Raw genomic sequence first — 15,017 nt, 5'->3', positions numbered from 1 at the left:
GGTGCGTGCGTGTGTGTGTGCGCGTGTGTGTGTGTGTGTGTGTGTGTGTGTGTGTGTGTGTGTGTGTGTGCGTGCGTGCGTGCGCGCGCTAACTAGACGGGTGTTGGTTGTATTTGTGATCCTCCGGACCTGCGTCTGTTTTCACTTTGGGGGAAGACGGTTCGTTAGATCGGAGCCCGGGCCGCACTGTGATGGCTCAATCCAGTCCACCCGGGATCTTATTTTGAATCATTCATTAAAAAAAAAAAAAAAAAAAATCAAACAAATTGTCGTGTTTGCCCTTTCCGCTTGTTGGAAAGCAGATCGGTGCCGGCTATTTCCTGGTGAAAATGGTCAACAATGGGCCAACAAGCGAAACAATAACACAACAACAAATGTCGATCAGAATGTGTTTATTGGGCCAAGTACATTTTCATAAACAGGGATTGGTGTTGGGATGAGTTGGTGCATTGTAGCGCAGACAGAGGAGTCGCATAAAAAAATGATCATTTAAAAAAAAAAAAATAATCCAAAAATACAATATGTTCAGATTCTGCTAAATTTGCTTTGTGCACCAGATAAACATGGGTACATTACAAATAAGTATTTTCATTACCACCCCCCCCCCCCAAAAAAACAAAATCCAGTGACGCAAAATCAGATTATGTTCATTACTTGTTACATCCTGAATCCTGGATCACTCTGAAATATTCTTGCCGTAAACCACAATGAGTCGTTGACGGTGTTTTTCTGTTTGTGTGTTTGTTCAGGCACAGTGAAAGGCCATCGAGGACGAGGGGGCTATCCAGAGATTTGGGGGGTGGGGGGGCTGGTGTAACGCACTAAAAGGGCTTTGTCCACCGCCTCCGTGCGTGCAAAGGGAGGGGTGGTGGTTGGTGGTGGTGGCGGTGGTGGCGGCGGCGGTGGTGGTGATAAGCTGCCCTACCTTCACTGAGAGAGAGGGAAACACAGTGAAATAACACCCGATCCATCCGAGGGGAGGGATTCGACATGTATCCACAAGGCCGGCACCCGGTGAGTAGACCCCCTTTGTCACTGTTTGCTTTCGAAGTGGCCTCATAGGCATCTACACCTTCCAATTCCAGGCGATCATCCGTCCGAAATAACTTCTTTGACTATGACCCACACTTTCTTCCTTGGCCTACAACAGTGGGTTCTCAATCCTGGGTCCTGGGATCCCCCCTCGGGGTCCTTCCAGAGGTTCCAGGAGGTCCCCATCGAAATTATTAATAGTCAAACCTCACCGTTATTTCATTTACAAGACATCATCACCATCAGCTGACGCACAATAACGACTGTTTTGATCCTAGTTTTGTTCTTATCTGCTTAACTTTAGTATTGACAGGTGTGGCAATTTGGACTAAATCCTATTCAACAGTAACATTGGGCTGCCAGAGACAAATTGGGCTCTGTGGTCCACGTTTAACAAAAAAATCACTGAATCACTACCCTGAATCATTAGAGCTGCATGGAGGCTGTGGCTTGATTTGCCTGCGTTTTAAAAACCCCAAAGCAGTGTGAATGCACGTTTCTTCCTTTCCGGTGCCCCCGCTCCCTGCCGCCACCCCTCCTCCTCCATAATCCCCAGACCGTGTGCTTTGAAGAGCGATTCAATGACCCGCCTCTGTCATCGCACACGCTGCTGAGTGATAGTGGCTCTTCCCACTATTATGGGAGCGACCGCCAGGCAGGGCTCTTGGGAACACTTGGGCGGCTAACAGCGCACACCGACAAACCACCGCTCAGCCGGCGGGGAAGAAACAGGTTGCACGGAAAGGCATGGATTAGAGCCTATAAAAACACAGCCGAGGCGCCGGTCACCGACGATTGGACGCTAATCTGGAGCGTGGTGCGGTCGTGCAGAGCCAGAGGATGTGTCCAGCTCGTTTTGTGTCAGCGGCGTTATTTATGTTGTTTTTTCTTTTTTAAATTTGTTTGCGCAGGCACCTCACCAGCCAGGACAGCCTGGCTTCAAGTTTACAGTGGCAGAGTCCTGCGATAGGATCAAAGACGAATTTCAGTTCCTGCAAGCTCAGTACCACAGGTAATCATTGAGCAGCGTTGGTTTTACACAAAGAGCAGGAAGAGGAAGCCTGTTCTGTCTTGTGGCTTGGAGTCGTTCTATATTTGTAGAGCTCTATTAATGGTCTGGATGCGAAAATACCGGTGAAATGTCGAGAATACGTTTTAACATCCTGTCGTGACTTAACAATAAATCCACGCCCAGTTAAAATGCTTTACTAAATATCTATATTCTTATCTGCCTTTTAAACCATTAAACATTTCTAATCCCGTCCAATTAACCTTTCTCCTCTTCCCGCAAGTCTCAAAGTGGAGTACGATAAACTGGCTAACGAGAAGACAGAGATGCAGCGCCACTACGTCATGGTAAGGAAAACAGCCTTTTAGTTATTTGAATTTGGTGTAAAGCGGTAGCTGAACTATGTGAACACTTGGTGTTATTTAGTGTATGGCTGAGGGGCATGTTTGCTAGCATGCTCCACACGTGTGTGTGTGTGTGTGTGTGTGTGTGTGTGTGTGTGTGTGTGTGTGTGTGTGTGTGTGTGTGTGTGTGTGTGTGTGTGTGTGTGTGTGTGTGTGTGTGTGTGTGTGTGTGTGTGTGTGTGTGTGTGTGGAATGCGGCAGGGGTCAAATGTCTGACTGCTGATTGTGGGGTGTGTGGCTTCCCCTTCCCCCTCCCAGCTCCTTTTGTTCCAGGGCCCTCTTTATGACCCCACCTCTCCCACCCAGCCCTCATGACCCCCCGGGGGTTAATGACTGGCCTGCTGAATCAGGCAGTTTATGGGAGGTTTTTCTTCCTCTCTTCTTTTTATTATAACTTCCAAGGCTAACCAGGGGACACTTTGGACCTAACTGTGTGTCTGTGTGTGTTGTAATTGTTTATTCAATGAAGATTTAGATATGCTGTAGATATGTCACCCACCCTTTAAAATTGTGTCGATTTTCCTGTGCGTTGTTCCCATAACAGTTTCAGGGCTGCTCAGAAAATGTAAAATGGAAACTAGCTTTAATAATTAAAGCGTCTCGCATTTTTGTCAAAGCACCCTGCTGGTCAATTGTAGACGAAAGGGGGCGGGGGAGTGACTTTCTAGGGTCTGTTTGACTGCAGCATTGATCTGACTCAAAGGTTCTGGGTAGTACATGAAAAGACACTCTGCAAACACATGGAAAATGACCCAAGTCAATCTCACTCCGGCCCCACGTTGGAACTAAGGGCAAACGTTTACCCCGTGTAGGTGCGTGCTTATCTTGTTTGTACACGGGAAGGATTGACTTTAACCAAACGCCCTACTCAGTATGTTTGTTAAATATTATTGCTCTTCGAGGAAACCAGGGCTCTGGGCGGGCAGGAGGGAGGGAGTGCGGGAGCAGGGGGGGGGGGGGGGGGCGAGGGGAAAAATCTATAAGGCCTCAGTTTGTGTTGTGCTGCTCCTATCAAAATGGCAGTCGGCGGTAGGTTGCACGCCATCATTTTGGGGAATTACAAACTGCACCTTTCTAGGCACCGTTGGCGTTGAGGGATAGGGATTAGCAGTGTGCAGCGAAAGGCCATTGAGATTTGAAAAGGCAGAACAAAGAGCGGTTAAGCAGATGGAATGCTGGGAATGCCGTGGAATCTTGGCCTACAAAGGGGTAAAAGATCAGGCGGGCGGGTGTTTTGTACTGTACTTCCTACTGTAATTCTGTTGGGATTCCCATTGGCGTCTTCTAAGCATTTCTCTCTTCTCTTTCTCACAGTACTACGAAATGTCCTATGGACTCAACATTGAGATGCACAAACAGGTAGGTACACACCCCGCACATCGTCCCGTGTCACAATTTATTTTTATTTTTTGTTTGTTTTTGTTTTTCCTGTGAGGCGTGCAGAGTACAAACACACACGGCTGACCTTAGTCTCTACCCTCATCCTCAAATGCGTTCAGGATGCAGCCACCGACTTCCTGAAGTGAAAACGCTGACAGGCTAAACAAGACGAAGGGCAGGCTGCCTGATGGGCTTGCCTTGATAAGATTAAAGTGAAAGCTTTGGCAGACAGTCTGAGAGGATCATTCCCCCCCCCCCCGTTGATTGTACTTCGGCGTGCACACACACACACTCGAAGCCGCTAGAGTGTTTGCACTCGCACACATTGGAGCCGGGCTGCAACAAGCGCCGGCTAAGCTAAAAGCTCATTAGTTCAGCCGCCACCCAGAAACCGGCTTCACTTGGCAGGGAGCAGACATGGACCGGGGGCTGAATAGAACCCAGACATGTTTGGTACAAGGCAGAGGTTTCGGTTGACCTGAAACGTGGAGTCATAAAGCCCCCGGGTATCACAAAAGCATCAAGTGCACCTGGCTTACTGCAGAGCTCTAGCTAGAGTGGTTGTTATAGAGCTTTTACTGTGAACAGGTAGCATGTGGAGTTTGGTGTAGGCGCCCCACTGAGATGCATGATGCCATAGCCATAGAATGGCTAGATAGCCAGCAGGTCCTTTGATCAGGGGGCGCTCCATCAGCAAGAACCTGATCTGCTGAAGTTCTCCCGGTACTGAATCACAACCAACTCTGTGGTTTCGGACTCAAGATCTCCCCCAAATATGCCACATTTAAGTTCATAACGGCGGGGCTTGATGATTTTAATCCGTTGATTTCAAAGAGGAATGGTTCTGTTCTGAGTCTTCAGAACAGAACCAACTGTAGACGGACAGTGGAGTGAGGAAACACCTGCTCAGCTCAGCCAGGGTGTTTTTTTTTTTCTCTTTTGGTGCCTGTCCGCTCTTCCGTCACCATTCCACCCCTCCACCCCGCTTTTCACGTCTCCTGTTTCAGGCCTGTCCTTTCTCCTCATGTCACCTTTCTCTCTGATTCTGCTCCTCCTCCCCTCATGCCCTTGAGGCACCTCCCACCCTCCCACTCCTGTATCCATCCAATTTTCATCTCCGCCCGTTCCCTACACGGCCCTCCACCAACGACAGCCCCCTGTGTCATTAGCTGTGAGATATGATGCATAGGGATGGTTTGTTGTTGGGGGTTGGAATGTGTGTGTATATGCAAAGGAGGTGGCGTCTCTCTCTTTTTTTTTTTTCTTTTTGTTAACGGATGAGTTGATAGGAGGTGGGGGAGGAGAGGAGGGGCTGCGGTGTAAACAGGTTAATCGACTGGCTCTCTCTCCCAGCTCTGCCACGCATCGCCTCGGTCTATCAATAAGCCCCACGGAGTCGACGGAGGGCTGTGAATAATGCATGTTTCCCACCACCGCACTCCCCTTCATCCCCCACTCCCCTTCATCCCCCCTCGCCGAACGAGTATTTGTGATGACATCAGCGAGAGGTAAACAGACAGCCCGCGGCTGTTGCCGTTATTGGAATGGGGGGGTGGATTATTGGATGCAGGAGAGGCATATTACTTCCCCGGTGCCGAAGATTTATTATGTAACAGAGAGGGAAAAACAGTCCAGTTTAAATGTGGGGGTGGGGCTGGGCTGGGCTGTATCCCCGTTTTATACAGACATGTATTATAGTATATAGTAATCTGAGGCGTAGAGCCCGGTAGAGCTGCTGTGTACGGCAGCCAGGGGGGTGATTTGTTTTGACAGCGCCTCTTATGACGCTGGCGGAGGTAATCGCCCTCGCTCGCTGTCAATAAGTGATTTTAATTAGCACAACTCATTAGGCTGCCTCCGCACTGCACCCCCCCCACTCTATGGGTGTGTGTTTGTTTCCTAAACCCTATTCGGCTCTCTTTGCCAGAACGTTGTTTCCTACCTTCAAATCTCCAATCATAAAATTTCCTTTATTTTTTTCCGCTGCTTATTTGATTAAAAAAAAAAAAAAAAAAAAAAAAAGACCACTTTTGTCAATGAAATCACTCCGTTCCGTGTATCACTGAAGTCCCCAATACCACTTTTGCTCTGGTGATGCCATTCGGTCTGGGATTATGCCATCCAGGTTGGCCGGGGAGGGGAAAGCGAAGAAATGGTTAATCAAGGAAAGTGACGTCTCCTTGGGCGGGTGGGGTGGGGGTGGGGGTTCTGCAAATGAACAATTTATTCAGGATTCTTGGAACTGTTTGCCCAGGTGATGATGTCCGACTTGTCTGTGAGCCAAAACAAACTAACCGGAGGAACACACCGCCGCACACGGTCTATCACAGGAAATTGGCGAGGTTACCGCGGGCTGCGAGGGAGGAATTATCATGATAGAACGGCTTCACGATTGGAGTCTGGGCGGCCCGTGTTTACCCAAGCAGCCGGCGTCGTCGAAATGGAAGAAGGGTATTTGTCGTACGTGTCTCCGTTGCATCTAACCGTAATGGTGCGTTTTTAATACGGCGTGCTTCAAAATAAGGGGGGGTCTATTTTCATGCACGTGTACTCACTGGTTTATTCCCAAACATCTCATTCCTTCTGCCATCATACGCCACTTGTTTCCCCTCGTCAATTGAATCCTCGTCAAAGTCTTTCCTCCCTGCTCGGGGGGAGGGGGGAGGGGGGCGCTTAATGCTGCAGCGACAAACAGCCAAATGGCTTTCAGGGAACCATTGACGGGGGGAGAAGCGGCGTGGAAAGAGAGCGAGCGCCTCTCCAAGCTCTGTCGCTAGCAGACAATCCTGAGTACCTGTAATTGTGGAGCTCCGGTGAAAAGCCTCTGTCGGCTCAAGGGCTTCGGTTTAAAGTGACAAACGCTTATATCCAGCCGCTGCCCCTGCAGCTAAAAGCACTCTGGCGAAAATGGCGCCTCCAAAGAAAAGTGGAAGTCATTGAGGGGTTTCTGGGCATCGTCGGTTGTGGTGTTTTATTTATATATTCATTTTCTTTTTTTTTTTTTTTTTTCTCATCCCTCTCCTTTTCTTGATTTTCAAAATGTCATGCATAAATAAGATCCAGGTCCTTTTTTTTCGCATAGCTTTTCCTCACCCTGTATAATAAGTGTGTACATGGTTGTCTGTTAGGGCGGAGTTGTTTGGATCTGAAAAAGAGGATGTGATGCATCTGATAAAACACAAAAGCCTGTGTCTTTATGGTTCACACGCTTGATTGTCCGAAAATGTTATGCATTTTGGCAACGTTTTACCTCATGGACCTAAGCAGGTCTTTGCTGTGGTAGTCGGTGGTTATCCGGACCAGGAATACAAAAAGAAAACAGCTTGAGCCTGTATACTGGAAAAATCAATACAGACGGTAAAAGGCCATGTTGTTTCAAACAATCCATTTTGAGTGGTGAGAATATTCACCCCCCCCCCCCCCCCCCCACTAGCGTGTTACTGTGAGGTGCACGTGCTCTTATACTATTGCGAAAAAGGGTTGAGTGTAGAGCGATAAGGCCACGTTCCCACCCTGGCAGCCATTTCCAGAAAAACAAACAAAAAAAACCAACGGCGTGATATTAAAGCACTCTGATCCTTCTGTGTGTCATCGGATTCCTACCCCCTCCCTCCTCCCCAACCCGCTAACGATGGTGGCTTATGAGTTTCCATCGCACTCTCTGCTCTCCCTTTCTCTCCATATCTCCTTCGCTTCTCCCTCAAGCTCTTTTGCTCGCTCTGCCTGTCTGGCTTACCCCCCTACTCTCCCCCCTCTTTTCCCATGTCTCCCAGTTATCCCTCATTAATTTCCCGTGCCGATCAGATCGACAGGCCGAAAATTCAATTTAATGACCTGCCTCTGTGTGCCTAATATGATTTTACAGGCTGTTCTGGTCAGGGGCCCAAGCCCAATTTACATAACGATCAGCTGCGGCAGATAGCGTTGCCCCGGCAACAGAGCACCGGGGGAGGGAGTGGGATGGGCAAGCTGGGGGGGGTTATAAAGATTAGAAAGAAGGGGGGTTGTGTGTTGAGGCTAGAGAGGGAGAGAAGAGGGCTTAAGGTCAGACAAGGGGTTGTGAGATAATTCCTGACAGGCCGGCAAAGGTCTCCCGTTCCCCCACCCCCTCGCCCAAAGTGAGTGACACTGTAGTTGTGGCAAAACAAAGAGGAGGGGGAAAGGAAAGACCCTTTAGCCCCCCCCCTCCACACACACACACACACACACACACACACACACACACACACACACACACACACACACACACACACACACACACACACACACATACACCTGCTGAGCTAATCCCTCCCAATCAATTAGTTCACCTTTCCCGCTTCAGTCAAGCCACATTACCTTTGTATCAAATCTGAGCTGAACACTATTCGTCCTGCTCGCCACATCTCCAGTTTCCTTCGCTCCTTTGTCCCTTTCTCTCCATTTGTGCCCCCCCCCGCCTCTTCTTTTCCTCTTTGGAAACCAGAGATTTTTAAAAGGGGAAATGGATACGGTGCGGTCGGTTCCTGAGACATTTGGATGCTGCGCAGGGTACAGCATATCCCATTTGTCCGATGCCAGCATTGTAAAGTGCTCCGCATTTAGTCTGACACCGAGGTATCGTCTTACGCTCGCAGTGTCTATCCCTTTGCTCGATTCAGAGGGGGGGAACTCAGTGGCTCTGATGGATAAGGCCAGTAAGTTAACTTGTCTTGCCTTACATCTCCGGGCTGCCCCAGCCTGCTCCTCCTCTCTCCATCGGCAGTAATTGTGAAGTATGGCTCTCATTACGGTCTCTCCAGCCAGATGGTATTAGCATATTCTAGTCTCCTAATGAAATAAGGGTCCAGTCTAATGGAGGCAGGAGATAGGAGTGACCAAATGTATTCATGGACAGCTCCCATTTAGTTAACAATTAGACATGCCAGATGGACTGTGGGAAAATGAGTGTTTGCGATATGCAGGTCCAGTAGCGCAGATTCTTCATCTCGGCGGTGTCCTCGTCCTGTACAGTATACCCAGTCACTGACATGCATATGCTACTCTCTCTCTTCTTTCACAGACTGAGATTGCCAAGCGGCTCAATGCGATCTTGGCACAGATCATGCCTTTCTTATCACAAGAGGTGAGTGCGTGTGCGTGTGTGTGTGGATGTGCGTGTGTGCTACTTCCAATGTTTTTGAAATGGTTAGTCAATGTGATCTTCCCTGAATAATGAAGCGTGTTCTGGGCGTTTCAGCACCAGCAGCAGGTGGCTCAGGCCGTTGAGCGGGCTAAGCAGGTGACCATGACCGAGCTGAATGCCATCATCGGGGTACGTGGACTTCCCAATCTGCCTCTCACCGTGTGTATACCCCTCTTATTCCTTCATTTGACCTTAGAACAGGGGCAAACCTGCACACACACAGGGGCTGGTGGTGCACCAGTACAGGCTATGAAGGCTTTTCAAGATTAACATATTGCCTTGATGGGTCATGGTCACCAAAGTGATTTAAAGTGGCTGTTAAAACATGGCAGTGATCTGGAGGAGTGCAACAGACAGCAGTCGCAGTGGGAATTAATCATTTACTTTGGGTCTGTATCTCCCCCAATTTGCACTTTACGTCCAGATCTTTACAAGTTTTTTGAATTTATTTTTCATCTTTTAGTTTGTTTGGCAACGCCATCAACCTCACCCCCGTGCAGAATTGTTCCTGTCTCTAATGGTTTATTATTGTGTTGTTGTTTATTTTATGTGTGTTCATAAACCTTTAGCACTGTCGGTGTCATGGTTCACCAACTTAATGTATTCTTTTGATCATTTATGTATTGTTTTGATCATGTCTGGGCCAGTGCTCAAGTGTAGAGTCCTGCAAAGCAGCTCACTGGTTTTGTTTAGGCAAAGTAGACAGGAGACTCACAACTCCTGATGGAGTGTTAGCCAGACCACGACAGTATCACAGTGTCTGGCTTAGACATTTGCCGGGCCACTTTAATTGGATAAGGGCCCCCCTCCCTACCTCTGACCCCTTAGCACGCAGGAATTACAGCAGTCAGGATGGGAGCTGACATCCAGTCTCATACAGAGATCGGAGCAGATATGGAGCGTTTTGTTTGGCGCTGGGATATTTCTTCAAGTCCGGGTTTCAAGGTGTTTGGAAAGTTGAACTTTTTGCCAACTACAAATGTTGAACGGATTATTACACTTACAAACAGTTTGAGAGCCACTATGCCAGCAGAAACCACCTTAAAGGAAGAGTTGGTACTTTAAAACTCTGGCAATTCCCAACCTTGAATTGCTGGCCCAGTCCTTGACCCTACCGGTCCCACCCCCCTGTAGCCAAACAGAATTCTCAGTGATCGGGTTTCCGCACTCTGTCTCTCCCAGATCATCGCCATCTGCTCTTATTTAAAAAGCTAAAAGGCTTGCTGGGTTTTAATAGCCACTCTGGACCCAGACCAATAGCTGACCCCTTTGATTAGCCCTCTGTCACGGAGGTTAGCCAGCGGTTAGCCGTTCCCCACAGTAGAAGTCGAGTCTAATGAGAGGCAGATATCGAAATTCAATTAAGGGAAATGAGCCAGGAGCGTGACCCCCTGTTTCCAGGGTAATTACTTCCTCTCCTCTGTTTTTGACGGACTGTCTTACCACCGGTCAGCCCACCCCCTCCCCGTTCATTAAGACGGAGGGAGTGGGGCACGGCCACTAACTCAACTGCTTTGCCAGAACATTCGCACGCGCACCTCTGCGAACACTCACGCAGGAAAAAAGGGGTTTTAATTAGTCAGAAGTCATGGCAGGTGATCAATCTTAATGTTTTCCCAGCATTGGGGACTGAGGGGAGAGGTGGAGGCGTTTAGTCATTAAATTCCCTGTGATATTTAGTGGCCAATAGGAGTTGGCAGCCCGCTGCAGCGGTTCTAAGCAGAGTATAATCCGCTGTTGAACGTGGGCCAGGAAGGGGGCTCCAGGTGCCTCGTGTCACGGCGTAACACGAGGAAACGCACAACCTTTCATCCTCCCCCTCCCACCGTCAAGGTGACTGTGAATGAACAATAAATTCCTTTAGTGCTTATTGCAACTTACTGCTCACCTATCCCTGGCCACTGTGGCGCTTTAGACCGTCATAATGCGGCTCATTGTATTTTGATGAATAAGAAAGTGCTTCTTCTAGCATTTGTTGACATGGAGCGTTCAGCCCGACCACGAAGCAGCCCACTATGGTTCCCGGCTTACTGTCAAACATGGCTGGGCAGAAGTACTGCCATTCATTTAGGAGGTTTAAAAGGTAGACCACTCTTCTTTCCATAGCAACACCCACATATTTTACGCCGTTAACGTAGCGCATGGTTGTACTTTTGATAATGACGAGTAAATCAGTTACAGTTGCCGCGTAGCTTATCTATCGGACCAAAGCCTTGTGAATACTAATCTGTCAGACACACAATGTCATCCCTGACTATACCTGTTTTTGGTTGTGCACATTTTGATAAGGAGGAACTTGGCGGGATTTCTTCTGTTTTGCATGAGTATTCCAATTTTGAAGCATTACCTCAACACGTGGTATGCCATTGCATCTATAGGGTTTATTAAAATCGTTAACATATAAGGGATCTTTCCGTTTTTCATTGTGCGAGCCTTACGGCCCAGTCCTGGTTTTTGAAATACTTAATGACTTGACATTGTTTGTTGTGTTATTGGATGCAAGTGTCTGTTATAGGTTGTTATGTGATTGTAATGATAAAATTGGCTCAGTGTCACCGATTCCATGGGAGCAGTCACAGGCTCTCCTCCCAATCGTAATGGTCGATTTACAGGGAGCTAAAGTGTCAATTTTGTTGTTAAAGCGTGTTCAACTCTTCCTGCTGCTGACGAGGAATTTTGGTTTGGGGAAATATGCTTTGGCACATATTCCATGTGCCAAAGCATGAAAAGTGTGTATGGACATGTTGGCATTGAAATTTTCTTACTATGGTCAGAGGTTTGACGAAAGATTCAAAGGACAAAAACAGCAGTTTGACAGTACTTTGCAGGCATTTGTTTGAGTTATTCTCTGGGTCTTCTTGGTCCACATTATTATCTCTTTCCTTTGCCTCTACGAACTTTGTGTAGAGTAGCTAAAGCCAGGGAAGGTGGTGCCGGGGCTTTGGATGAATGGGTGGCCTGGCATTCATTTCTCGACTGCTTGTTCCACCTAACGGTGGTGTTCTGCAGGGAGTCCACTTCACCTAGTTTACTTTAATTGCCTGCTTCCTGTGGAAGTTGCCTGAGCCGGGGCGGCGTTTACACGTAATGAAAAAAGATAAGTGTGAATCGAAGCCAGCTCTTTATCTGTGAATATTGAATTGGAAGCAATTTATTTTCACTTTTTTTTCTGTCTCCTCTCTCTCTCGCGCATGCTCTCTCTCTCTCCCTCTCCATCTCTCTTTTGCTCTCTCTCCATCTTGCTGTCTCTCCATCTTGCTCTCTCTCTCACCATCTCTCTCACCATCTCTCTCTCACCATCTCTCTCTCACCATCTCTCTCTCACTCTCTCTCTCTCTCTCCCTCTCTCTCTCTCTCTCTCTCTCTCTCTCTCTCTCTCACTCTCACTCTCACTCAGCGATGGTTCTTTAATGAGACTTCTTGATGATGATCCCTGCATGCTTTCCTCATTAGGCACACTCAACAGGGATGCCCCTGCCTCTCTTGCTCTCTCTCTCTTGCTTTCTTTCATTTCCTTGTTATTTTTCAGATTCTTAACCCCTGTCTTCTCCCTTCCCACAGTTATTTTTTTATATATAAATTGTTTTGCTTTGCTCACTTATTATTTTCACGATTGCCCTCTGCCTGTCACATCCGTACAATATGGTTGCAACAAAGCTGTGTGTCAGATTTCTGGGTCCAGCTCAACATAATCACACCTGCCAACCTGCATGCATTTTGTGTGCCAACTACGCAATTCTTAGACAAAATACACAGGTATTAAATGCCAGCTGAAGCTACATGAATTGTATGTATGTATGTATTTATTTATTTATTTATTCATTTATATCTATATATAGATATAAATTGTAATTTAATGACGGCAATCAACACAAAACAATAGCGTACATTTATTGGGTATTTAAACTACATCCCTCAGATTTGACTAGATGCTATGACCTGTGGTTCTGTAAGCCCTCCCTCTCCTCTCACTCAACATCCGCATATAGGCAGCGGTACTTTATTATCCACCGAGGTGTAATGTTGCATTGAGAGGTAAAATGGGAAGTGGGAGAGTTATAATTAAGCACAAAAATGTGACCTATATGTTAACATACAGAACGTGAATTGGTCGGTTTTCACCAGCCCATCAGTGTCAGATATATTTTCTGATTCTGTGCCGGTCAAATGTACACTAATGTAAAAATGCTCCAATACAGGTACTCCTCACTTAACGACCGAGTTCCGTTCTTAGGACCAGGTCATTAAGTGAATTGGTCGATAAGCAGACCGTGTTATTTCACGGTAAGGGGGCGTGGCCATTGTGAACGGTAGTGTAGTGAATACTGACAGACTGCGGGAATGCGATTGAGAACCGTGATGAGATGTATATAGTATAAAGAGTGTCGCGCCATGAGATGCTTGACGCTGAGATGCAGCCATCAATACAGTGAATTAGTATACTGTATGCAGTTAGCCATAGTAGCTGGCATACAATGTGACAAGCCTCTTTATGAGATGGATATGGTGTGAATAACTGGTGGAGTCATTTAGCTGCACTAACTCCAACGCCACAGAGACTCCGTTAAACTATTGTGGTACTCAAAATATTTTCAAAGGTTGGCAGGTCTGCATAATGAGAATGCTGAAGAATATCTTGGGACAAAGCTCAATAACCCACTTAAAGAGCAATTATTGATCGTAATTAGTTTCAAAATAGAGTTGGGTGTAATTGTTGTTGTGTATGAGTAGCAAGCCTTCTCTCTTTTTCTGGCGCAGCAGTTGATGGATGTGCTAAGTGTTATTTAACCTTGTTTTAAAGCACTTGCTTCCCTTCGGCTTGAGTGGCTATTTAACTCTTGTCCATCTTCCCATTCTCTGTGCTCTCTCTCTCTCTCTCTCTCTCTCTCTCTCTCTCTCTCTCTCTCTCTCTCTCTCTCTCTCTCTCTCTCTCTCTCTCTCTCTCTGGGGGGGGGGGGGTGCACTTTCTTGGCTCAATGAGGTTGTTGTTTTCAAAGCTTAAGATGCAGATATACATAGTCAAAACTGGCCACATCATCCCCAAAAAACGAACATAGTGACTGATTTGGTCCATGAAGCATATTCGCTGTATAAAAATGTGAAATGTGTAGGTTTTGGCCACAAATATAGCCTCTCGCTGAATTACTCGGTGACACACAGTGAAAAATGTGTGTGTCAAAGGTGTCGACTGGAACCAGAAATGGTTCAAGTGGCGCTGTCAAAGAACTTTTTTGTTCGATGAGGAACCTTGCCTTTGTATTTTTCATTACAGGCCAGTTTGAGATGCTGCACATATATGGAATATCCGCTATTAGACACAGGAACATAGAGAGGGTGTGCCATCACCCACCGTCCAATAACTGAAATAGCATCCCAAATAACCATATGAGCATTATTAACAACTATCCATTTATTAAGTGGCGCTTCAGACTACGATGGTCCCAAATATAACCATTGAAGAACCATTATTTTTCAGTGTGTATGAACAGATGAATTGCTGACTTGACCTTTGAGCCAGCTACTTGCAAATGTGCATAAGAATGTGTGTATACCAGTGAGCAGGTTTTACAGCCTTTCACTAATCTTGTTAAGTAGTTTGGCAGGCAGTCTTGCTCTGCCCGGGTGTAAATAGTCAGATCTGCCCAAAGAAGCCAGTTTGTCCAGGAGCGTCTTCCCAGCCGACCCACTTGTCCTCTGTCCCGCCCTCCCCCTTCCCCCTCCACCCTTACAGCAGCAGCAGCTCCAGGCCCAGCACCTCTCTCACGCCGCCCACGGGCCGCCCATCCAGCTGCCGCCCCACCCCACGGGCCTGCAGCCCCCCGGCCTCCCCCCGGTGACGGGCGCCGGCTCCGGCCTGCTGGCACTGGGAGCCCTGGGCAGCCAGGCCCACCTGCCCGTAAAGGACGAGAAGAACCACCACGACCTAGAGCACAGAGGTGAGGAGCACCGCCTGCTTAAATGTTCACACCTGATACTGTGATCATGTACTGTACTGATAAAAATACTCCAATACTCAAACCTGATACCA

General features: G+C 47.4%; 1 protein-coding gene across 8 annotated transcripts in view; it reads left to right on the top strand.

The window, feature by feature from the left end:
* Positions 1–990: 990 nt before the first annotated feature.
* tle3b (TLE family member 3, transcriptional corepressor b) overlaps positions 991–15,017 on the top strand; it is a gene marked incomplete at both ends in the record, with an annotated part of 28,076 nt that continues 14,049 nt past the window's right edge. For 3 of the 8 annotated variants that reach the window (XM_079998172.1, XM_079998170.1, XM_079998169.1), the window contains 7 exons: positions 991–1,014; positions 1,944–2,044; positions 2,325–2,388; positions 3,760–3,804; positions 8,867–8,929; positions 9,044–9,118; positions 14,721–14,925. In XM_079998172.1, the coding sequence (XP_079854298.1) occupies positions 991–1,014; positions 1,944–2,044; positions 2,325–2,388; positions 3,760–3,804; positions 8,867–8,929; positions 9,044–9,118; positions 14,721–14,925 (577 nt within the window). Of the gene's footprint in view, positions 1,015–1,943; positions 2,045–2,324; positions 2,389–3,759; positions 3,805–8,866; positions 8,930–9,043; positions 9,153–14,653; positions 14,926–15,017 lie in introns of all 8 variants that reach the window. The other 5 variants (XM_079998171.1, XM_079998168.1, XM_079998167.1 and 2 more) reach the window with 3 other exon arrangements.

Source organism: Zeus faber (genome assembly GCF_960531495.2).
Source record: "Zeus faber genome assembly, chromosome: 3".
Lineage (NCBI taxonomy): Eukaryota > Metazoa > Chordata > Actinopteri > Zeiformes > Zeidae > Zeus > Zeus faber.
This window is presented reverse-complemented; position numbering and strand designations above follow the sequence as displayed.